The sequence below is a fragment of the Choloepus didactylus genome, chromosome 10 (genome assembly GCF_015220235.1).
Source record: "Choloepus didactylus isolate mChoDid1 chromosome 10, mChoDid1.pri, whole genome shotgun sequence".
In the NCBI taxonomy this organism is placed as follows: domain Eukaryota; kingdom Metazoa; phylum Chordata; class Mammalia; order Pilosa; family Megalonychidae; genus Choloepus; species Choloepus didactylus.
In genome coordinates, this window is record NC_051316.1 from 17,197,336 (window position 1) to 17,222,703 (window position 25,368).

General features: G+C 46.0%; 2 protein-coding genes across 3 annotated transcripts in view; one reads left to right on the forward strand and one right to left on the reverse strand.

The window, feature by feature from the left end:
• Positions 1–943: 943 nt before the first annotated feature.
• On the forward strand, positions 944–18,277 carry S1PR3 (sphingosine-1-phosphate receptor 3). 2 transcript variants are annotated; one of them, XM_037797102.1, is made up of 4 exons: positions 944–1,490; positions 1,797–2,025; positions 5,749–5,870; positions 12,592–18,277. In XM_037797102.1, the coding sequence occupies exon 4, from the start codon at positions 12,749–12,751 to the stop codon at positions 13,880–13,882; it is 1,134 nt and encodes a 377-aa protein (XP_037653030.1). In that variant the 5' UTR covers positions 944–1,490; positions 1,797–2,025; positions 5,749–5,870; positions 12,592–12,748; the 3' UTR covers positions 13,883–18,277. The 2 variants fall into 2 exon arrangements, with proteins under 2 accessions (XP_037653030.1, XP_037653031.1); XM_037797103.1 differs by lacking the exon at positions 1,797–2,025.
• The window catches only part of SHC3 (SHC adaptor protein 3), a 177,491-nt gene continuing 169,263 nt past the window's right edge, over positions 17,141–25,368 (reverse strand). The window contains exon 12 of the mRNA XM_037797101.1: positions 17,141–25,076. Within this exon, the coding sequence (XP_037653029.1) occupies positions 24,948–25,076 (129 nt within the window). The 3' untranslated portion in view covers positions 17,141–24,947. The remainder of the gene's footprint in view (positions 25,077–25,368) is intronic.

The following is a 25,368-nucleotide window of genomic DNA, read 5'->3' on the forward strand; positions in this document are numbered from 1 at the left end:
GAGCGTTTTAGTAACACAGATGCACAGGCTGATTTTTTTTGTTGTTTTTTTTTTTAACTTTGGCTGTGGCAAATGGCCAAAGATGCATGTCCACTCCTTTCCTTTTCTTGACTTGACGCTGTGGACATTAAACGAATGCAGACACATTCGGTCCCATTGACTATTTGGGACAGGAATGGCTTCTCAGATCCTGTGCACAAGAAACCTGTGCAAGGTCAGTAGGCTACAAGGCAGAGCTGGTTTGGGACGTCCACAGGAGCACAGGAAAACCGGGTTTAGCGAAAAAAAAACGGGGAAGATCCCCATCCAAGTCCCACCACTCACCTGGCAGACGCCAATTTGGGTCCCCCAAGGTCAGTCCGAGCTCTGCGGTCTGCCTGGGCAGTGGTCCCCAGCATTCTTCTCGAGGGCTTGCGTTTCCCAAGGAGAAACAAGAGAGCAGGACAGGAACTTCTGCTCACGTCTTAACATGCCAGGTGCCTATCACACCTCAAATCAGTATTTGCTCCCTGCCTTAAAGGAAGGATGTGCTCGGCTGGTCCTCCTGCTGCAAGATGCAAATTAGGGACAGGAAACGTGAGATTCTCCCCCAAAGTCCAGGCTGTAAGACCACCCCCTCCGGGGACCCCCACAGGGGTCCTTCCCTCCAGGAATGTGCAGTCTTGCTTTGGAAGGCAAACTTTCTGGTTCCTTCTTTCTTTTCCTTCCCTTTCTCCTACTTCTCTCCTCTCTCCCTTTCCTCTTCCTTTCTCTTTCTCTTTTTTTCCAGCGCCCACCCCCCAAAATCTTCTATGGTTTCTGTGTTCACTCAAGCAATACCTTTGCTTTCCATTTCGAACGGGGAAAATTGTGGTAATCCCCTGACCGGGGATTTTTTTTTTTTTTTTTTTCTTTTAAAGTGCTTTGCATCTTATCTAGTCACGCAGAAGGGGCAATCCCCTGTCCTGGGCAGAGGGCCTCAGGTGACATCCGTTTGCTGCTGGTCTGAGTCGTGCCTTCCGCGAGGCCCAAAGGGTGGGGTGCCCGTGAAGGAACGGGGTGCTGGAACAATCCTCCAGGCGGGAGTGCGGGCCTCTGCGTGCGGGAGGGTGGGACGGAGGAGAGGAACGCGGCGAACTGAGGAAGGCAGAGGAGACAGAGGGATGGAGACGTCTAAATGAAAGTGCTCCCAGGGGACAGATGCTGCTCTAAAAGTGAATTTCAATCGAAAATGATGTTGTTGATGGAAATAATAATAACAATAATAATCGACCAAAATCTTCGTGGCGTGGCCCGGCCCGGCCTCTCCCCGCTGGCGCCTGGGCCAGGCTCCACCCGCGTCTTCTCCCCGGGACCCCGTGCGGCACTGGCCCACCGCTGGGTCTTCGGGCGTCCAAGGACTGCACCCTGGAGGCTGGCCCGGTGGGCGCAGGATGGGAGACCCACCCTGAGAAGAGGAAGACGAGGAAGAGGAGGAGGAGATGCTCGCCAGAGCGCAGACCCGGGAGCTGGTGAGAAGGGGCAAGGACTCCCAAGGGACCTGCGACAGGAGCTAGGGACAGTGACGGGGTGGGGGCGCGGCTGCGTGACGCGGAGTTCGTCTGGGCCCGGCGAGGGGCAGCCTGCGGACCTGGGCGCGTGGGAGCAGGGACAGGAACGGAGGCGGATGGCCGGAGGTGGGGGCCGGAGCGGGACCCGCGGGGGCGGAGGGGCAGGCGGGGCGCGTGGGGGCGGGACCCGGGGGCGGGGCGGAGGCCGCTGCAGGCCCCGCCCCGGCGGGCTACTGGAAAAGTTTGCGCTCCGGCTCGCTGGGGCAGTGGCCGAGCGAGCCTGTTCCCGGGACGCGCGACGGGCATCCAGTGCCGAGCGCGGTGGCTGGAGCTGTGCGGCTGGCGAGTCTGAGCGAGAACCCAGAACCTCTCGAGCCCCAAGGCTGCCAGGTCTCCCCAGCTCAGCTCGCACCTGAACGGAGGAAGGGGCGTCCCGGGCGCCGTCGTGGGCCCCCCACCAGGATGATGGTGGCCAAAGCGCTCTTTCCAGATAGAGGTGAGCAGGCCGGGGTGGGGGAGGGGGAGGGCTGGACAGAATGGGTCGGGATGGGGGCACACTGGGTCCGCTTTTCTGACAAAATTCCAACGCTCTGGGGTGCAACAGCAACCCGCCGGGGTTGAGCGCGCTGCGGCTGCCAGAGCGCACCACATCAGCAAAGACCCCCTCCCCCATCCCACCGCATTCCAGGGACCCAGCCACGACATGGGAATGATCCCTTTTAATTACATCTAGGGCATTTTTAAAGTCAGATAGGTTTTGGTGACCTGAATGAAAGAGAGGTGGCTCTTTCATGGAGAAGTTCCATCCGACGTTTTCCTTGAATAATTAAAAAGTTAGCAACCGTCCCAGGAGGAGGGCCTGGAGACTTTAGAAGATGGGGGGTGGGTCGCAGTTGTGGTCGTTCGCCTGGAAGATCATTCCTTTTAATTATATTCGCCACAGAATTCCACTTTTCCTTCTATTTTTCAAACAAGGCAATTAAGACTGTCAGAATCAGGCTGGAAGATAAAGTCTCTGAATCCAATAATGAGCTTCCCCGGGAAAATCAGTCGATTTCGAGTTCACAACTGAGACAAAGCTGAGAGAAGGGGCAGGGTTAGTCCTTCTCTGGCCTGATGCAGATCACTTGTGCCACAGCGCAGCCTCCAAATGGTTTCTATTTTTCTCCTTTCCTTGCCTGCTTGCTAGCACCGGACCCTCCCAATGGCATATTTATTTGTGGTGTTTTTACATTTAAATGTAAGTGAGGGGCTTGGCATTGGACTTTTAAAAAGAAAGCAATTTGGTTTGAACGTTAAGAAAAAGAAAGGGTAACATCATGAGCACAAGCTGAGTGATTATTTTAAAAACAGAAGGTCCACTCTATACATAGTGCCCGCCACTGACTGGAACTCAGCCCCTCCAGAGTTACAGGTCTTTCTAAAGTCTGGGCATTGAACAGTGCAAAGGGGTAAATAATCACATGTTCATAGTGCATCTTTTCACTATTCTTTTCTTCATAGATGAACATTTTACAGGCATAGTTAAGAAAAATGTAATTCCTAGAAAGCATGAAGGCAGGATTATGTTCTGTGGGTGTATGGCTATCACAGACGGCTGTGCTCCCGGCTGGTGGTGGTGGTGGTAGTGATGGTGCATGTCTGTTTGCATCTGTGTCTGTGTGTGTCTGTGTGTGTTGTACTCAGAGAGCCAAGGAAGTGTCCAGAGCTGTTAAAATTACTTCCATAATTGATGCAAATCACCGGGCTAAGGATGAATCATTAGGGTAGCACAGAAGAATCATTAGGTTTTCTTAGTTAGCATGTGTTCACGTTGGGCCAACTGGTCACTCCCATCCCCTGACACCAGAGATCTAAAAGGTTAAGTCAGCCCTAAAGAGCCTCTCACCCAAGATAGAGACAAAATTATTTTTCAACCCACTTTCATTCTCTGAAAAATGCCCGTTTCTTCTTTACACTTTTGAGTTTCTTTAAGTGCATGACTGTGCTAATTTTCTACCATAGAAGACTCCATGATTCCCATTTCCTGCAGAAGTTACTTTAGTTCTGGGCCTAATGGCCTTACTTTTCAAGACTCAGGGCAATGATTTTCCTCTTTCTGGAAATTATGACATTAATTTGATTCCATGGTATCTCTTCCATTTCCTAAAAATGCCTCAGTATCTACAGGTTATGTATATTTATTTTATTACAGAAAAATTGAGAATTTGAGCATGCCATCATCTTGAAAGTTTTAGAGTTGCCCTATTGTAGAACCCTCTTTTTTGTATTGCACTGGGACTTTGGTCGTGACCAGGTGCAGACAAGGTTGGTGAGCCACCCTTAGGCAATCCACTTACGTTAGCCAGATCCACGAGACTGTGAGTGATGGGGGCCCTTCTATAACTTCACATTTGGCTTCATAATTCCTTCCTTATTAATTTTGTAGCCATTCCTTTGCTGTACATTTCCTGTCGAATTAATTAATGGCCTTTGGGGATCTTCCAGAAGCATTTGGAGATAACATGATGTTTGAAAAGAAAGGATATACCGAGTGGAATCATATCTAGTTTCAGTTAATCACGCATTTCAGTTATGGTTGTTGTCACAGCTCCGGATCATAAAGTCGGCATGTTTATTTGATTTCTAGTTTTGAGGAATTGGAGCTGTGTCTTCAAGAGACAAGGCAATGGGCCAGTTAAATTTGTGGAAAAAAAAAAAAAGTTCAGTAGAGGATGTGGTATCCAAAGAGAGGATTTTTTTCGCTTTTCAGCAAGTGAACCCAGTGTCAGATCAGCACGGTTGGGGGCCGGAGTGAGATTCTTTAGTGAGATTCCTGAGGCAACCCTCCATGACTGAAGATGTCACTCTGTTCCCCTGGCCTCAAACTTTTCCAAATATTTCTGTCAAAGCCCCAAGATTAGCATTCCAACTGTGTGCTACAGAGTAGCTAGAAAGTGATTCAGTTCTAAAAGAATGCTGGCAAAGTTCTTGCCATCTTGTCAACAAGTAGAAAGGTTGTAGCCATCCTAAAAGCTTATCTCCACTGTGGAATCGGAATGACACTAGCCTCCTTCAAGCCCTGTGACTAGAGACAAAACATTCTTCATCCTACTCCCAGCCTCATTTCCTCCCGTCTGCATTCAGAGGGCAGATGCCCCCATGGGGACTTCAAATGATACATATAACACATGCAAGATGCAGCTCTTGGCACGTACCTGGTGCCATTGAATAAGACAGCTGCTTTTGAGAAGATGGAAGAGAGCACCCAATTAGACCTGCTTAGGCAGGTGCCTCTTGTTTGCATATCCTTTAGATGCCTTGCAGAGCTCATTTGCAGGTGCTTCCATTCATCCTGTTGAAATCTAAATAGGAATTCAATTCTGTGCCCTTGCTAAGAACAAGCAGAGTAGAAACAGTTGGAAAAGCTTGGCTGCAAAGCAAGGGATGTCATAGAAGCCCTCTGGTATCAAGGACACTTGCTTGCCTTCCAGTTGACCAGCTTGGAAGCCCAGGAGAAAATTCCCTAAGGCAGATGCTCGGGGTCATGTACCCAAGTGTCCTGTGACACAGAACTTGAGTATCTGGGGTTTCTCTAGACTGTTCCCAAATCCACATTAACATCTGAGTTGTTTGCCAAAGAGAATGACTTGTAGAAGAGCCATTAGGTAAAAGGAAGTCTGAGTCCAGGGGCTAATTTGCTTCCATGCTCTGATGAAGAAAAGGGGTGAGTTAGGTCAACCCCTTACCTGATTTATCTAAATTGGGTGTTATGTCCCTGAGGGCACTCCAGAAATGGGCTGAGATCAAAGTTTCAAACGTGCGAGACTCTTCTTGTGCAATATAAACATCTCATCTATCTTGAGAACACCTAAAAAATCAGGAGCAAGAGAAAGCATGCACTACAGTAAATGATTCTGCTGAAGTCGTAGAATTGCCAACTCATTATTTCCTTTATAAATTCTTTTGCATGAAAATCAAAAATAAACCTAGCTTTCCAAGAAAATTTACTCATTGGCAATTGCTTGGTGTTTTAACTCAGTTTAGATGATGAGCTATTTTATTTCACTATGAGAGCATACCTTTTAAAAATACAGCATCCTACATTTGATCAGAATTTTCTAACTACCTTATTGTGCTTTTTTTTTTTTTTTAATGCCATTAAAGACAGAGAGGAAGAGAGACCGGACTTGGAGGAGATATTTTCTTTAATTGTTTTTTCTTTTCCTTCTTTTTATAGCTTGTTTATTTTTCAAGTTGACATGCGTAGAGAAAGTGAATTGCTAGAGTTAAAAGCACATCTGGAATCCATCTGACCTCTCCCCTCCCAGGCTTGCTGCTCCCAGTGGGATGGAGGGAAAGGTAAGCTTCATTGACATTGACTTGGTTCTAACGTGGGTTCATAACAGTGCACTTTCTTCCAGAAGCCATCTCATTCCTTCCCAGCAAAAAGCAAAAGGGTTGGTGTTAAAATGTTTTGAGGTTGGGTTCGGTAATGCCAACTTAATGAGGATGCCATGAAAAACTCTTACATCACCTGGTCTTTACGGAATAGAACCAAGGAAAGTTCGAATGTGGGCATTAAATATGAAATAACTGAGGATGAAAACAATAAAACATTTAAGGCTATTACAGGGCAGGGGGTAAGACAGGGTCTTCCCTGTTTTTCAGGGCAGTGCTCCTTGTCAAGCGCTTGGAAGTGAGTGCTTTGTGCTAATGACCTTGCAAGTGAGAATCTGTTCAAGTTGGCAGCTCCCGGTTGGAATCCGCATTTGTTAGAAGACGGCTATTAACGCAAAAGAGCACCCTTAGCCTGGAGATTTTCATTAATCTTGGATCTTCTATGAGATGCTCCGGCTTTCTGAATACATACAGAACTAGTCAGCACATAGCCACATTTATCAGCACTGGGCTTTATTTGTAAACGTTCAGGTGGAAATAGAGCAGTGAACAAACTTTTAACAATGTAAAGGCAAACAGTCAGTGGCAGTTGCAGACATGTGTTTTAAAATAAAACAAATTATAAGTGTTATAATAGGCAAATCTTGCCCTCTATGAGCTGCCCCAACTCCTCACATACAGAGACATTTGCAGGATGTGGGGAGATGGGTCGCTTGGAACCCTTTGAAGGTTCCCCTCTTGATGCCCATTCTCAGGGAAAGTGGTCCAGCAAGTTCATATCACCAATGAAGCCCACCCACCCTATAAACCAACACCCCACTTGCAAATCAGGGTGGCCCCACAGAAATGCATGCAGGCACATGTTCACCAAAAATGTCCTCAACCCATCCTCATGTCCACAAACAGAAGTGTGGGTAGGTGGTGTTGTAGCCAATCTACATGCAGCCCTACATGCAACCCTCATGAGCATCCTGTTGAGAGAAAGCCACCAGATATGATTGCATGCCATTCACATAAAGGTCAGACACAGACTAAACCCATCTAGGGGATCAGGTGTCCAGAGAGTTGGTTACTCTTGGGGGTAGGCAGTGACCAGAAGAGGGCATTAAAGGGTCTCCTAGAGGCTGATCTTGTCCTGCAGCTTGATCTGGATGCCAGTCTCTTGAGGGTGTCCAGGTTTTTGGAGCATTACTGCACAGAGGACAGGCTGCACCCACCACCAGGTATCCTACATCTTCACAGTACCCCAGCACCTCTATGGTGAAGTGGCTGCTCCCAAAAGGGCTGATCCCTGGGGACCCCCACACCTGCCTTGAGCAGGGCTCGCCAATGGAGTGGGACATAGAGGGAGCAGCAGAGCTGTCTTCCACCAAACTCGAGGTCTGTGGCTGGCACCCCTCAAGAGTGGGGGACCAAACTGGCCTCCTGGCACGTGAGATACTTTTGGCTATGCCCAATGCTGCTTAGATGCAAACATAGTCCACAGAGAGCCCAGACGCCTTTCAGGGATGCAAGATGAAGAGTATTTCACAAAAGGAGTTCTGAAAAATAAGCTCTTTGATGATGGATACTTAATTAAGGAAAATGCTAGACCAAGCATTAATGGGAAAATTATGTTTGCCCTCAAAACTCCTGGCTTTGATGTGTCTCTGCCACATTTTATACCAACTTTATTGTGGTTAATTTATTGCCGCTTATTCATTTCAACTGTTTGCTTGTTTTCTCCTCTGCTCAATTTTGTAAAAGCTCTATGTATGCAGGGGCGAATAAAGGACATGGCGGCTATGGAATGGAACCATTGGTCATTCCACAGATTCTTCACTTCTGAGAGCAAATCCACATGCAGTCATTTAAAGGAACTTGTTTCCCCTATAGCCATGCTGTAAGGCAAAATCAAAGGTGGGAATAATATTCAAAAGGAATCATGACGTAGATCAGATGGTGGAATGGAGTTGCCATGGGGGTTGGGGAGAAGTACAGGAGACAGGTTTCTGATATTCTGTAATTCCAGGACTCCTGGTTTTCAGCTGATGCTCAAAGCCTCCTTCCCCAGCTCAGGTTGGAATCCAGGAACAATTCCAAATTCCTTGTCCTTTCAGGTGATACTGGTATATTTTCAGAATTCACACTATCCCGGTGCTACCTCACCTGCTCACGTAATGGATCCTGGTTAACCACAGACTTTGCCATCATCAGTTCCTCAGGCAGAAACCCCCTGGGGACATTTTTAGAGAAACAAAGCACGGTGGTGTCATGGAACGAGAGGGGCAGAAGCAGGGAGAGTACGCCAGGCTGCCTTACCCGGTGCTGGAGCTCTTAACTTCTCTCTCGCTGGTGTGAACTCGGCCAGCCAGAGCCTCAGCTGTTTCCTCTGTTCCTTAAGTGTGATGACACCCTCCCTAGCACATCCTGCTGTTGAGGAAATAGACGCTGTCACAGAACTGTCCCTATTTATTTGTTTATAGCTTCTCAGGTGGAGCGGTGCATGTGTTTCTTTTTTTCTTGCCATTTTTTTCTGTGCCACTTCTCCTGAACAAGCAAATACTAATGGTGTATTTCACCCAGCTGCCCAAAGTGTGAAAGAGCAGGATGCTCTTCATTTGGCTGGTGTCACATGGGTGCTGGTATCAGAAGGGATGGTAAAAATAACGGGCGGGGGGCAAAGTTCTCATTGTGTGTGGCATTGTGAGGTGGTGAGAGCTGTGATGTGGGCAGAAGCCACTGTGGGATGGAATTCCAGCCGAGTGTGGTGGTGGAGATGGCGATCCTTCAGTCACTGCTGACACATAAAGACATAAATAAATAGGCAAGCAGATACTAAATAGCACATGCATGTACTGAGCAACTGTTAATGTACAAAGTGCTGAGAGAGATGATGTCTCTGCCCCCAAGAGCTGCCAGCCTGATGGTGGAGGCAGGACACCAGATAACAGGGGACAAAGATCTGAGCTGTAGAGTCAGCGCCGTCACGGCTGGCTTTGGGAGATGGCACCAGTTCCTCAACCCCTCCTCCTTGATAATAATAATAATGCAAACCTCACAGTGTTGCTGCAAGTGTTAAATAAGACACTCCAGGTAAATTGTCCCCTGTGTTAATTGGCATGTATAAGTGCTCAGGAAGTATCGGCTGCTGTTATTATTTCTATTCTTAGAAAGTCAGCTTGCAATTTGTTTTTTAATAAGTTCTGTGCAGCTTCAGAGAAAAGTCACCAGTGGCTATGCTGATTCCAGAAAAGTTACCAAGCAGGTGGAATTTGATGTGGAGCTTTGAGGCTGGACAAGATATAAATAAAAATTAGGAGGGGCAGGAGTTGACAGGAGAAGGTGAGAAGGTAGCCCACCTGATGGGTGTTTGCACACGAAACCCCTCGGCCGCCTTCTGGCGTCTCAGGCAATTGGGAGAAGGGTCGTCTTCCTTGTGGGGTCTCAGCCACGGGAGGTGAAGAGGTGCCTCCTGGCTTAGAAGAGCAGCAGTCAGGGGAGGCAGGCCCCAGGGCCCTACACTGCCTGGTGTGGGGTCACCCAGGCAAGGGGGAGACTCACAGCATTCCTTTATCATCAGCCCAGCCTCGAAACTTGCTTATTTTTCCTTTTTAATTGTCTGAGAGGGTGTTGGCTAAAGTATAAAGCTTGCTCCCGGCACTTGGCCTTGATCCTAACTTAGGCCTTCCAAGTCCTCTGCAGCCATGGGCAGCACTCACCTAGGGGCCAGGGAGGGTCTGGAGGGCAGGTCCAGGAGGAGGGACAGCCTCAGCTCAGACCTTGGAGCTCACATGGTAGTTTCTGTACAACTGACACACCGAAGTTCCACGACACTGGAAGAAATCTCTGCAAAGAAATAGGGCCATTTCTTCCACGTGTCAGAAAATCCAAGGCCCCTGAACTGATCGAAGGGGAGGGGAGAGCTTAGACCACGTCTGTGGGGCCTTGGCCCCAGCCCCAGCCGCCCAGGAGGGGCAGGAGAGCTCTTACCCTGCAGCATCACACGGGTGGGAAACGCGCTTGGAGTCTTCTCTGCATCTCACACTTGCAGACCAGCTGCCAGCACTGAGCTCCCGTCCTCAGGAGGCCCTCAGGGGGCCTGGCCCTATACTTGGGAATGAACTTGGTGAGTGGACAAGTCCTCTGAATTCTATCGTGCCTCAAAATGTTGAGCCTCATTGCATTAGAGACTGGTCTATTTGTCTTTGAACCAAATTTAGGGTTGTTCCGGTTTGCTAATGCTGCTGTTATGCAAAACCCCAGAAATGGATTGACTTTTATAAAAGGGGTTTATGTGGCCACAAAGTCACAGTCCTAAGGCCATAAAGTGTCCAAGGTAAGGCATCAACAATAGGGTACCTTCACTGGAGAAAGGCCAGTGGCATCCGGAAAACCTGTTAGCTGGGAAGGCATGTGGCTAGTGTCTGCTTGCTCCCAGGTTGTGTTTCACAATAGCATTCTCCAAATGTCGCTCTTGGGACATTTTTCTCTCTTAGCTGCAGCTCTTCCAAAATGTCACCCTCATTTGCTCTGAGTTCCTTCTGTTTGTCAGCTCTTTTATGTGGTTCCAGTGATTTAATTCAGACCCACCTTGAATGGATGGGGTAATACCTCCATGGAAATTATCCAGTCAAAGGTCTTGCCCACAGTTGATTGAGTCACATCTCCATGGAAACATTCATTCAGTAGGCTCCAACCTAATCAGCACTAATATGTCTGCCCCCACAAGATTGCATCAAAGAACATGGAGTTTTGGGGGACATAATACATCCAAACCAGCACAAGGGTTGTGGAGAGTAAAAAGTCTTTATCTAATATACAGAGTAGGCTGTTTGAAATGAACCTCACTTGTTCTTTTTATTTAAATCCAGTTTTATTAAGATATATTCATATACCATACAGTCATCCACAATGTACAATCACTTGTTCACAATACCATCATAGTTGTGCATTCATCACCACAATCAATTTCTAAACATTTTCACTGCTCCAAAAAAGAGATAAAAATAAGAACAAAAATTAAAGTGTAAAAGAACACCCAAAACATTCCATACCCCCCATCCCACCCTATTTTTCATTTAATTTTTGTCCCCATTTTTCTACTTATCTGTCCATACAATGGATAAAGGGAGTGTGAGCCACAAGATTTTCACAATCACATAGTCATACCATACAAGCTGCATAGTTATACACTCGTCTTCAAGAATCAAGGCTACTGGGTTGCAGTTCGACAGTCTTCAGGTATTTCATTCTAGCTATTCCAATACACTAAAAACTAAAAAGGGCCTATCTATATACTGCATAAGAATGCCCTCCAGAGTGACTTCTCGACTCCATCTGAAATCTCTCAGCCACTGAAACTTTTTTTCTGTTTCATTTTGCTTCCCCCTTTTGGTCAAGATTTTCTCAATCCTATGATGCTGGGTCCAGGTTCATCTCCAGGAGTCCTGTCCCGCATTGCCAGATAGATTTACACCCCTGGGAGTCAGGTCCAACGTAGGGGGGAGGGCAGCCCTCACTTGTTCTTAATTGGATATTTAAATATTCAAATAAATTTAATTTAAAATAAACGAGTTCACTGAACACAATTTCTGCCTTGGTAATTGCATCTGCTTCAAAATCAACATCCCAGAAGACAGATCCATATTAGCCCAGTGGAGTGGGCTTTAGAGGATGCATTAAGTTTTCAGGTCAGGGGTGCGAAGGATTAAAATTCAGGCCATCTGGAATGTGGATCCTTGGTTCACTGCCTTCAGCATCTCACTAGCACTTCCAAATTTATTGATTCTTTCGACTCAGATGCATCGGCTTTTATGTGTTATACCTAATATTCAGGCATCTGAGTTTTCTTCATTTTAAAATTCATTTTTAAATAATTTCAAACTTACAGGGCAGTTGCAAAAATAATATAAAACCCACACAGAGACCTCCAACATACCCCCCACCCAGATATCCAGATCCACCAACTTTTAACATTTTGCCACAGTTGTCAGGCCTCTGAATTTTTTTTAAGGCAAACTGGAAGTCCGTTTGATTGCCACTGCTTCCCCTTTCTTCCTCTAACCTCAACAGGGATTGATTCCATGTTGAAAAGTTTCTGTTCTGTTCCTTGCCCAGTTTCAGACACAGCTGCCCACTTAGCTGTGTGGTCAGGCCCCAGGACAGACTTTGGGCCCATCAAAACCCGTTTTCTGGCTCCAGTGCCAGTACTGGGGCAGGCTGCTCCACGAGGTCATTCCAAAACTCTTTGGGATGGTCTCAAGAGTGGAGTTCTGGATTCCATACTCTATTTTTTGCCCTGAGAAAATCCTCAGTTTCTCTCTTGTCAACTAGGGATCATGGTTTACCAGGTCCTGTAGGGGTAGACGGAGGATTAATTGGTTAGCATTTCTAAGTGCTTTGAGATTTCCAGATAAAAGCTTTATTCGGGTCTGTCATATGATTAAATGATCATGCTGCTCAGATACTGGATTTCTCTACCCTGCAATGGCAGACACCAAATTATTTTTCATGGCCTCCCTCAATGACCTACACATCTGGAATGTATTTACAAACCACTGCATAGGCTTTCTATGACCAAATGCTTTAGCATTTCTATGCCTTTCTCCAGCTTCCTGGCTGTCATTGTTCTTTCGGTGGTGTTCAATTTACCCATGGGTGTCCCCTTCCCGTTTAACTTTTTTTGTTTGTTTGTTTGCAGGAGCCAGTTTTCCACATCCCTGCTGGAGTTTGATGTGCAAATCATGATTTCGGCCCAAGCCCAGTTCCTTGTCCTTCCTCGGAAAGAGTGCCTCGGAGGATGTCTCTAGAGCGCCCTCTAGTGGATTTTGTCGCTAACCGTCTGTGAATTCCGGGTGATGGCGACAGCCTTCGCCCCCCAAGATAAACCCTTCCAGGAGAACTACACCCTGCACAAACACTACAACTACGTGGGGAAGCTGGAGGGCAGGCTCAAGGACAATGCTGAGGGCAGCATGCTCACCACGGTGCTGTTTTTGATCATCTGCAGTTTCATCGTCTTGGAGAACCTGATGGTTTTGATCGCCATCTGGAAAAACAACAAATTTCACAACCGCATGTACTTCTTCATTGGCAACCTGGCGCTCTGCGACTTGCTGGCCGGCATAGCTTACAAGGTCAACATCTTGATGTCCGGCAAGAAAACCTTCAGCCTGTCTCCGACGGTCTGGTTTATAAGGGAAGGGAGCATGTTTGTGGCTCTCGGGGCCTCCACCTGCAGCTTACTGGCCATCGCTATCGAGAGACACCTGACGATGATCAAAATGAGGCCCTACGACGCCAACAAGAAGCACCGCGTCTTCCTGCTCATCGGGATGTGCTGGCTTATTGCGTTTTCCCTGGGCGCCTTACCCATTCTGGGCTGGAACTGCCTCCACAATCTCCCCGACTGCTCCACCATCTTGCCTCTTTATTCCAAGAAGTACATCGCATTTTGCGTCAGCATCTTCATCGCCGTCTTGGTGACCATTGTCATCCTCTATGCACGCATCTATTTTCTGGTGAAGTCCAGCAGCCGCAACGTGGCCAAGCACAACAACTCGGAGAGGTCCATGGCCCTGCTGCGAACGGTGGTGATCGTCGTGAGTGTGTTCATCGCCTGCTGGTCCCCGCTCTTCATCCTCTTCCTCATTGACGTGGCCTGCGAGGTAAAGGAATGTGCGGTCCTCTTCAAAGCCCAGTGGTTCATCGTGCTTGCAGTGCTCAACTCCGCCATGAACCCCATCATCTACACGCTGGCCAGCAAGGAGATGCGCCGTGCCTTCTTCCGCCTTGTCTGCAAGTGCCTGGTGAGGGGCAAGGGCACCCGTGCCTCGCCCATCCAGCCCGCTCTCGACCCCAGCAGAAGCAAATCGAGCAGCAGCAATAGCAGCCACTCCCCAAAGACCAAGGAAGACCTTCCCCAAATGCTCAGTTCCTCCTGCATAATAGACAAAAGCAAAACCTTGCAGAATGGCATCCTCTGCAAGTGAAAACACGGGCTTGAAGGAGCAGAGGGAGAATCCTCACATCCTCACATGCAATGACATTACAGGGGGATGTGGCAGCCAGCTCTGCATCCATGTTCTTCCCTGCATGCATCACTCCCACGTGAGGGCTTTGAGAGTGATGACTCGGGAGATCTGTTTTATTTGGTTGGATGGCCTTCCCAGTGTGGACGTCTCTTAAAGAGTGGAACCCAAGGAGTTGCCGACCCATTTCAGTGTAGACAATGCAATGTGCCTTGTCTGCATTGAGCTCTGGAGTTTTCTGACGGAATTAAGCTGCTGACATCATCTGCCACTTTAGGCTGAATCTCACCTGCCATTTATCATCCATGGAGAGGGAAGGTCCTGTGCCACCAACACACAATATATTTCTCAGTGTGTCTCTGGATGATGTCTTGATAACCCTACACTACATTTATTGTGCATAAAATGGATGCTTGTATGGTTGTACATTTCTATGATATGTAGTATTTGTGTTTCAGATGTTTGTCATATGGTACATACATGATGTTGCTGTACACCAAGCAATTATATAACAAGTTATACAAATAGGTTCTGACCAGACAAAGAGGCATAAGGGTATAGCTGTGAATTAAGGGATGTCTTGTTCCCAGGCTCCTCAGCTGACACGAACACCAGGGTTAAGCAAATTCTTAAGGTCCAGATTCCCCAAAGGGTGTGTCCAGCACTGGTCCCAGATGGGTGGATCTGGCTCAAAACCATCCTTCACTGGTAAAGTCCAGGTCAGAAAGATCCTGTATAGGACAGGTTCTCCTAAGTTGGGCCTGTAACGTCTCTTCAGTCATGGTTTTCTGGCATAGTTTTAAGCAGGTCCAAAAGCCAACATGCATGATCATTTGGGGGATTCTCCAAATCACAAAGATACAATCCAGTGTCTTCCAGGATCCTGAGCCACCACACTAATCAAGAACCCATAAGGGTGAAGCCAGGGTACTGACTGCTGACCTGTTTAACCTTTCCCAGCTGGAAATAGTGGTCTGTTTAATGTAATAAAAGATTTCTGTGAAATTAGGGGAGATTCTAAGACAGCACTTTGACCCAATGTGGTGACTGATGCTCTATTAGCAAAGCACCGAGTCAGTAATCCCCCATGTTGTCACAGCTGCATACATAGCTGAGGGCTGTAAGCAATTCAACAGCTTCCCAAAAGCTGACACTGATGGTGGCTATTAGTAAGAGCAGTTTAATTGTCAGGTTAGAAGATGTCACCTGGCAGTTTATGCAGTCCTTCAAAGAGATGTATTTTAACAATATGTACGTGATGCTGTCATTTTACTTTTCAACATAGATTGATCCTGTACCACTCTGTTGACCTTATATAGGGATTACTTAGAAGGTGTTTTTGTATATACCATCCCCAAGGATTCTACATGTAATACAAAATAGGTGAAAAGAAAAGCACACACTTTTGTAGAGCTCTCTCAAGTGCGTAGAGGATGTTTTGAGTTCTTTGTAAAACTAAAACAAGAAAAAAACACCTTCAAAAGGAGTCTCACTGGGGCAAAAATGTCTCACCGGAGCCCCTGGGAGTTTTGGTGTCAGAATTTTGCCTCAGTAAAGACTAAATAAAATAGAAGTCTTCATACATTAATAATTTTCAAAGAGAAACTGATTCCTGTTATCTGATGCAAGTTGTGTGTTTTAAGAAATATTTCTGTGGGTACTGGTTAATATCAGTGTACTGATCAAGGACTTTCCTAATTCTTGTTACAGGTGAGATAAAGCCTATTTTAAAAGAGATTATCATTGGTGACATTTTTAGTTGCTTTCTCTACGTCACCGGAAAGTAGTTTGCTCTCTTGCCAAATTGCATACTAGAAAAGCAAAGCAGTAAGGTCCTAGGATGAGAGAACAAAAAACCAAGTGCATTTGCAAGCCAAAGTGTTTGGTATTGTGTGTTCATTTGAGTAAAGAAATGATTTCAGAACTTGATAATGTATCATTTTGATATAAATGAGCTGCTCTGGGGACTTGGATCTCTCTTGAGCTAATATTAATAGTACTTTTCATCATAACCCCATCTCCCCCAGTATCTAAGCATATCAGCTTTCATCCATGGGCTTTTCTAGGGAGCCCCCATCCACCGTTCCCACTAGGAGGTATGGTTGTTCATGGTATGATGTAAAGTGTCTTCCAGATATCACAAGTCATCCAAATTAAAAATACACCAAAAGGTCAATGTGTTCATTTGATGTATGCAAAAAAATCAACTTTGATACCAATAGGTGCTGTCATAATTAGCTAGCCTGAGATAATTCAGAAGTTGAGTGTCTTAAAGTCAGAACCCTGAAGTTTGGCAACAGTTGATCATATACACCACAGAAAACATAAGCACTAAATCCCACTCCCATTTCAGTTAATAATCTTTACTATTTCCAATATATTTTTGTTTAAAAAAAAATCAGAAAAGCCTTCATAGAAACCTGTTCTTTAGGGTTCTTGTTGTGGGGTGGTTATCTCTAATGCCATCCCTGGTGGGCAGTTTGGCAGCCTTGCTTTTTTGTCACCTGGTACCAGTGTTATTCAGTATTTCAGGAACTAACCCATTTTTAGAGCCCCAAATAACCTTTTTCCCTCTAAAGTTCCCCATTATCATAGATGGTGTTTTACTGAAACTTTGGTGTACTGGGGATGCTGTTGACCCTGATTTTGAGAGGTCATGCTGTTGAGGAAGTTCAATTGGCTGATTTTTTGATAGAGAGAAAATTGTAAGAGTCACAGCAAAAAAAAGTGCAGCCAAAAGAGATGGGGCATTTGGTTCTGCTCCATTTGCCGTGACACCAGGACAGAACCTGTCAGAACCGATCCCTCTTCCCACACTTTCTTCTTTGTACATGTAAGCTTTTGCCTTTCCACCCTATGTTCTACATGAAGAAGAGACCAGAGTTCAGTGTAACACTTGTTAAAACCTGTGAAGGAATCTTCCCAGCACGAACTTTTTGGCCATCTGTCCACCTTTGATACTATCCAAGACCTCAGCATAAGCTGACTCACGTAATTTAACACAAATCCCCTCTAACAAGGACGCTTCTGCCAAGTTACCATTTTCACTCCACACCCTTGACAGATGGAGAAATGCTTCATCGTGACTGTTTTTTTTTAAGGAGTGTTCCTGGGGGACAACTTAGAATATCTACTTTCTCTGGAAAAGTTGCAACCCTCCAAACTTGGCCTCTCTTTTGCCAGCCCAGACAAGATCTCTCATTCAGATGAAAGAGACTTTACACAATATTCTTTATTGCCAACAGACTTACAGCTACAGTCAATTACACAATTAAACACTTTAGAAAACAATTGTTTCTCTCAACCCTTTGAGCCATGGTCATTATGCCTTTCATGGAAATGTAACAAGGTGTACTTCATAGAAAACTTATAATTAAATTATCAATTCCATGCTTTTAAGTTGTATCTACAAGTGCAAAACCTCAACACCCAAATGTTTTTAGTATCTAAGTCAAATATCCAAAGGTTTGCTACATAATCAGAAATGCACACACCATTATTCCAATAATAAAGGCACATTTTCCAATAACCAATTATAAGGAGAAGTGCAGCATTACTAAAGGTGTGTCATCTTCCACTCCTGGAATGCAGTGGAGACACCTGGGAATGCTATGCAGATCCCGCCACTTGACTATCCTTGAAGGGATCGGGATCAAAATTGGAAACCACATCCTTTCCTGAAGGAGGCAAATGGATTCCTTAAAGATGAGGAGGGAACTTAAGCCAATTCTCCTAGCCGGTTGTATTGTCAGATCTCTAAAACGGCCAAAGAACTTAGATTTTAATCATTTTTTATAGAACACAGATTAGAAAACTTAAAATCCATTTTGTTTTTCCGCTCCTCAGGATGTCCAAAAAGCCAGATCTGTTCCAATATCAAAGTAGAAAGTGGTGAAACGGTGACAAGCCAAGACTTAGAGACCTTTACAATAATTCTTTTTTGTTTCACAAAAATTAACGGGAAAAACTCTACAATATTTTCAAATAATAATCATTTATCAATATGCATAATTTACCATCCAAATGCTCTTTAAAAAATAATAAATATCTTATTATTACACATTAAATTTACATGGAGTCGTCTGCTAATCCTTGGATTTAAACACCAAATGTTTAATTCTGAATACAAAGAAACATTCATTTTAATTGTACAATATTTGTTCTGAAACAAATTATACTCAAAAGTCAAGTGAACAGAGAACATTTTACTTGCAACCAACACATAGTGGTTACTAAAAAAGGTAATTCAATGTTCAAAGGTGGATTTGCCCATTCCTTTCTGTTTTGTTATTGGCTGCTCGAGCTTGATGGTTAAAAACTGTGGATGTGGAAAAAAATAATAAAAATAACTTCCTAGATGAGCGTGAACAAGTTACTTCAAAAGCTAAGGACCACAGCGTTTACTTCCCACATGCATATTTTTCTACCTACAGCATTTCAAGGTGAAACAACAAAATGGAAACAAAGTTGTATGAGATTTTGCGTCAGGTGCTTTCTTCAACAAGTTTGGTTCTGACAGCCCATGGTAAGGAGCCCTGTGCATCTGGGGCCACAGGACTCAATTCGAGCATCTGTGAAAGTAAGAGGGAGGAAAGAAGTAGTGCAGGATGCAGCCTCTTCTCCCTCTAGCTTCCATCTCCTACTAATACTGCGTTCACAGTAGTGTCCGTGAGCTCCTCCATCTACCTCTTCTAACACTCAACATTTGCCACCTACTTTGCAAAGCCTTCACTGACTTCCCATGCCAAATTGGGAGCTTTGTTCTCCATGGTTCTTGGAATGGACACACCCCATTGAAACAATGAACGCACTCCAACACCCTTGTGTACGTTTTTATTTCCTGCTAGAGTATAAACTTGGGGAGGCAGAAACCGTGTGGGCTCGCTTCTCTGTCCCATACACCCAGCTCCATTCCAGCTACCTGTTGGTTGCTCAGTAAATACCTGTTGAGTGAATGAACTCATGCACAAGTGAGGTTCAAGAGGAAGCACGGTTGCAACGTCTGGGAGCAGGTAGAGAGAGGGGAGACAGCACTTTCCCCAAAGCACAATGTCCTGGGGACAACCTCCATCCACCATGTTTTCCCTTTTCTCTTCTTTCCAGTCTGCCTGGGGACAAGGTGTGCTCTTCATTTGATAAATGAGACAGGTGTCACGCTAGCAACGTGCTGCTGGATAAATAAAAGATTGCATCTGGACTTGTTTTGTGCCCCTTTCCCTTCTTTTTACCTTTTCTCCTACCTCCATCCTCTTGCCCTCTCCTTCCCTTTGTCTTTACCCTGTGCTTCTCTTCCCTCTTGTCCCTCTATAATTTCCCACTATGGGCTCCTGTATCTCATCTCCCAGGTCCTGTCATATCTGCAGATGCCAGGACTTGCTTGCTCTCCAAACTCTTGAGATCCATGTTCCACTTTCCAGTTGTCCTTGTTAATTTAAAAAAAAAAAAAAAAATTCCAATGAGAAGTCCCAAGATGCACACACCCTGGCAATCTACATATGTATACATATAGATAAAGTGATGCATGTCCATTTTAATAAATATGTATATGTATGTGTGCGTACACACACACAGACACATGCAATTGACATTCACAAGTCCCAGTATAAAGTTGAAATTTTTCTGGTGGCTATAAAATGTACCAGTTTTAAAACTGTGCATTTGTTGCTTGCAAACTTATAAATATGTATAAACCCCATTATAAATAAATTGCAGCTGGCAGATGGCATTTTATCTGCCAGCAATGGTCGCATAGAGTTATAAATGCTTATTAATCTTCCACTTTTAAGTTCACAGCATGGCCCCTGGGATATATGACATGAAGTGTGATGAAAACATCATAAATGAGAGGGGGCACAGCCATCAATAAGAGACAGGTAAGGGCTGGCAACTCACATATGTCAGTGGTTCTCCAAGTGTGGACTCCCAGCCAGCAGCACAAGCATCACCTCACAATTTATTTGAAATAAAAATCATCAGGTCCCACCCCCAGCTGTTGTGACTCAGGAGAACTAAAGTGGGTCCCTGGAGAACTGTGTTTAAACAATCCAGTCAGATGGTTCTGATGCATACCTTCTGCTCTAAGTTCATTTATTATAGACAACCTTCGTGTCTTTGCTTGAGGGCTTCCCCAACTCGGAAAGTGTGTCTGGGTGTGCATAGGGCAAGCCAGAATTCCAGGGTGCTACAGTCCCTGGAAGCAGCCTTCAATCCATGGTGGGCTTGAATGAAAAACCCAAGCTCTCTCACCCTCTGTTGGTTTCACCTTGAGGTGTGTTCAGCACTGCCTCCCGGAGTTCCCCAGTGGGATTAAGTTTCAGTTGTCCACGCCCATGATGATAATGCTGTCTTTATCAGCTTCCTTCCTTTCCCTACTCCTGAGATCATCACCCAAATAAAGGATGTACTCTCAAAGTCTTGTCTCAGGCTCTGCTTCTGAAGGAACCTAAACTAAGACAGAGGAACTAGAGACACTTCCTCTTCATCTGAATGACTCACGGTTTTATGCATTTTCAGATGGAGCATAAACCAAGGAGGGAGGGACTATTTGCCTTTTACCATAGGGACGGAGCTTCATGTGTCAGTCTCAAAGGACCTTAGTAAGTCCTGCACTCTCTGTTAGACTCAGTCAATGACCATCGCAGCCCTCCAGCCAGCAAGACGCTTGGCTTCAGTTTCCTGATCTGAAAACTGGGGACCCCTCCAACTGGATTATTCCATGAAGCTCCTTTCCTTTTTATCCTGTGTGTAGCAGTGACAGTGCTAGGTTTGCAACATGTTCCAGTAGTATATTTTTTTTCCAATTTTTAAAAGCTTCATTACAGGACCAGATTATTATTCTGAAACCCAATTCAAAGCTTTGACTGAGTCCTGCAATGACATACTTGCAATCTTTCCACAATCCCCTTTTTTCATTTCCAGGAGGGCTATCAACAACCCATTTATGTACTGAAAGGTACATGTTTGGAATACAAACCAATCATTCAGCCAGTGAGAGAGAACCCCTGTGTGCCTTACTGATTCATAGATTCTTCTCACTTTACACGTAATCACTCAACCCACCCAACACCCTCTCGCATTGGGGACTGTTGTACAGCCGGGCTGTGTGGGCAGCAAACCAAGGCTCAGAGACAGCCTGCAACTTGCTCAAGGTCCCTCTGCATGTGCTGGAGCTGAGGCTGAGCCAAGATGCCCACCTTCCCATCTGAACTGCCCGTGGGTGCCCTGTAAATCTGAGGCCTCTGCCTCCAAACCCCGCCAGGAGATCAGTGCATGGCCGACTTTCATACACATGGTGACAGCTGCAGGGGAAATAAGGGCCAGGACCTTAGTTTTAAAGCATTGCTTCTATAAAGAGCCCAGCCAAGCTTCCAATGCCACTGGAAAGGGGGCTCCCCCCTTCCCAGGGTCAGAGGACCATGTCTTTAGGACCCCAGGATGGGGCAGAATTGGTGCACAGATGTTGACGGCAGCTCTGCACACTTGGCCCTTTGGGTGGGGGGTGAGGGGGTGCCATGTAAAAGTGCTGCTCAGGCCCCTTGTCCTCCCCTCGGCCTGTCCTTCTTAAACTAGTCCTTTACTTTTTCACTTTCTTCCTTCATTCGAAATCTGCCACAAAACCTCCCCTCCTCCATGAGAGACCTCCAAGGATTCTGTGCAAACATGGGCCTTTGTCTATTTACTCTAACAGCTAAAAAGGTCTTAAACAAAATAGTTGCTCAAATGAATTACTGGTCAAAAAGCTGAGCAGACACCTAGTCATCTGGCCCCTCAAGTACAAAAAAAACAAAAGGGAGGGGGGTTGGAACTAGCTTAAGTGTTGGTTTTGAGAGTTGTCTGAACAGTAGTAGTTTTATCAGACTGCCCATCTGACTCCACCTGGGCCTCTCAGCGGCAGCCTTGAAAGTCAAGGGATCACAGCTCATTTAAACCAGGAAAGAGCAACCCCAGCGGAGGCCCAAGGAGCTTGGCAGGATGAAGACATAATTTTAAACACAAACATGGTAGGTGTGGGAAGAGAGGGACCATCTGGGATTGCTGGCTGCCGCCACTCATACCCTCTGCAGACGTGGAGGTCTGGGTTGCATGGTGGAAGGGCCTCCTGGGGGCAGAGCCCGCTAGCTCAGGGCAGCCCAGCACGCATGTGGCCACGGGACCCCTGGAAGTCATGGGCATGGGGGCTGCTCTGCCTTCCCTGCTCGGCAGCTCTGCTCCCACCCAGGCAGACGCGGAGTCCCAGACAACCATGGTGAAGGGGCACCCAGGCGGGGCAGGAAAGACATCTCATGGCACCTATCGCCAAATCCTGAGCTGCAAGCATAGGGGGACACAGCAGGAGCTCCAGAAATGCAGAGGCATTGGAAGAGCCCAACCCAGTTGTGTTGCGAGCTGACCCGGTGGCTGCCCGCAACTTGTGGCACCAACCCGAGCCTCAGTTTCCCCCTCTGTGAAGTGAGGACCACAGGACTTCCCCATCACACAGGCGCTTGGAAGGAGATATGAGGAAACTTGCATGAGCTACAACATGCCTTGCAAATGGAAGATTAGATAATCGCTGCCATCTGCTACATTTCAAATCAGCTTTCGTGGCTAAAAAGGAGTGCCAGTTTTTCATTGGCACACTTCCCTTGTAAGTAATCCTGTAATCTGAGTTTAAAAATACATAGTTTGAATTCATATTGAAAAGAAAAACTTTGACACTCCCCCCAATACTTCAAATTTTCTAAATTGATTCTCATGCAAAAAGTATTATTTATATTGCTTATCACCACCAAGATAAACACTGACTTTGGAGCAGAGTGTTAGTACAAGTGTAATTACCGGTTCTTTAGACCCCCAAGAGAAAAAGAGAGAAGACCGAATTTTAAGGTGTTTGTGGTTCTTAACTTTAATTTGCTAGTTTGCTATTCCCTCCTATGCATTAGCCTCTTTGGCCTGGCAAAGTGGAGAGTACACAAATGTCAAAAGAAAAGTCCTTTTGTGCATGTCAATATAGAGGACTCGCCCTTATAGAAGGAGCGTATGCCCCCTTGGAGGTAAAGCCATCCTACATGTTTAAACATGAGGTGATGGTTCTCCAAAGGATCAGAGGCAGGCTCCGAAGAAAACTCCAAAGTCTCCGGTGGTCATGCCTGCAACAGCTGCTGCCCAGCATTTCCGAATACCTTGGAGCAGGGTAGCAGCGCTGGGCCTGAAACTGGAACCACCCCCGGAAAGGGCATGGAGGGCGAGGTTAGTGCCAGGACTCCCACAGAGCTCGGGGGCACTGCAGAACCTTCTGGAGGAAACGCTCTACCACCATCTTGGAGTCCCTGGACCCTCAAAGGGCAAAAACTCCACAGAAGCCTGCGTGCAAAGCCTTGGACTAGCACCCCATTCGTTAATTCTGCCCCATCTCTGCATTCTGACCATCTTATCTCTCTGGCCACACACTGTCACCAAAAGCAGACATGCAGTTGCAACAATCTTAGAACTTTGCAGAGTTGTTACTACCAGATCCTTTCAAATGTCACTCTAACTCCCCGCTCTTAAAGCATCAAAATATTACTAGCCAACTTTACGCGGGTAGAAAGCATCTTTCTGTTCCATGTTTTAAGTGGGGTGCCCGAGGCAACAAAATTTCACTGGGAAGAGAACAAATGCTTAGCACAGCCGAGTGGCTGCCAAAGAAAGCATGGATTTATCTGTCATTTAAAAGATATCTTTTTAACCATGTGGTCATCTCAACCTAGATTTTTAGAAAAAGTTTAAACACTGTCAACTTTCTGATGCCAAGTCACCAGGCAGAAAACCACAGAGTCTTCTCTCAAAGGGATTCGAGACAAAGCACGGCGCAGGGGTACACATGTTTTCCATGGAGTGACTGGCAAACTCTGTTATAGAGACAAGACATTTTCACCCATCCATCATTCCAGCAGCAGAACCTCAAATCAATTCCAAGATATCCTGATCTGGCACCAAGCTTCAGGCAAATGTAGCCCCAGGCCTATTGCATGTATCTCCAGGGCTGAACACTGAGAAAACATTCTGGTATTTCTCACTGGCACAGCTCTTACACATGCCTTTTCCCCCCGTTGAATATAAGAGGGAAAAAAGCAATTTTACCAGCGGCTACTGCATGCAGCTTGTCAGTAACTCATTGGCAAGGAGAAGTAAACCAAGAATTTGCCCCTGACTACTTCTCCATTACATATATAAGAACAAGGGAAGCATTTGCCAATCAACGCCTTCATTAGTGAAACTTATTTTGCGTGCCAGATTTGGAAGTAAAAAGAGTACCCCCAAGAACCCCTGGACAACCGGGCCCAACATGCGGTCCTTAGCACGAGTCACAAAGTGTTGCCTGCTGTTTACTTGAGCTGCAGTGAGCTATCCAGGGTTAGGACTCAGCACACACAGCGTGCACTGCAGAGAACACGGTGGAGAGAGGGCTCCAATATCTTCAAGATCGGAACTCTCAATCAGAAAGCAAGTAATGCTTTCAGAATCTGCATTTAAGTGCAGAGCTAGATTTCTTTGGGGTAGCATCTTGACTTATTCTACCTTGATTCTGTGTTGACTAATTGCCATCTATTCCACTTTTATTGTGCTTATAAAGTAAAACTACAAATTCACACCCTCCTGACGGGATTTCCCAGTGGAATGGGTCACTTGAATTAAATTTCTGCCTGGACAAACACAAGTCAAACTTTTTTTTTTGTTTTCATTAAAAACATACAGCACAGAACATTAGTCTTATATCTTTCTGGGTCTTAAAAAATATAAATATAGAGGGATCATTTGTATAGGATGTATAGCTATGTACACGTTTACTATGCATATGAGAAATTGGACCAAGTTTATTAAACTTGAACTGTAAGGAAGCCTTCTGTTTGGGGTTTGTGAAACAGACCCTGAGCCTACGTGGGCTGTCCTGGCTTCCGTGGCCCCAATCCCATCTACCGGGAAGAAAATGTGTGGGTTCCTGATGGCCAGGCCCAGCGACGAGGGCACCGAGTTCAGAGTGGGCGACGCTGTGCCCAGAGACGGGTCACTCTTTCCTTTCCACTGGCTGCTGGAGGCAGAGTTCACTCCCGGCGGAGACGATGGGCAGGTTGTTCTCCAAGTGGTGGTTGATGAGGTGGCTTATGCTGTCAAAGACCCTGTCTTTGGTGCGGATCTGTGGAGGAAGCAATGGGAGGTTGAGCACTTCCCATGGGCAGATAAAGAAAATGCACCAAGCTCATCCTGAAGGGCCAGGGGAAAGGGCAGCTGCCCATGCTTTCAGAGATGGGGTTTGCAAAGACCCCCAGTGACTGTGGATGGCCCGGCAACTCAGCCAATCCACCCATCCACCCCTCTGGGGCTGAGTCCCGGGGTATCACAGCTCTGCTACTTCAAGCCCAGGAGAGGGGCTAGGAGATGTGGCCTCTGTCCAGTTCAGCGATGAAGATTGAGGATCACGTGCTGCA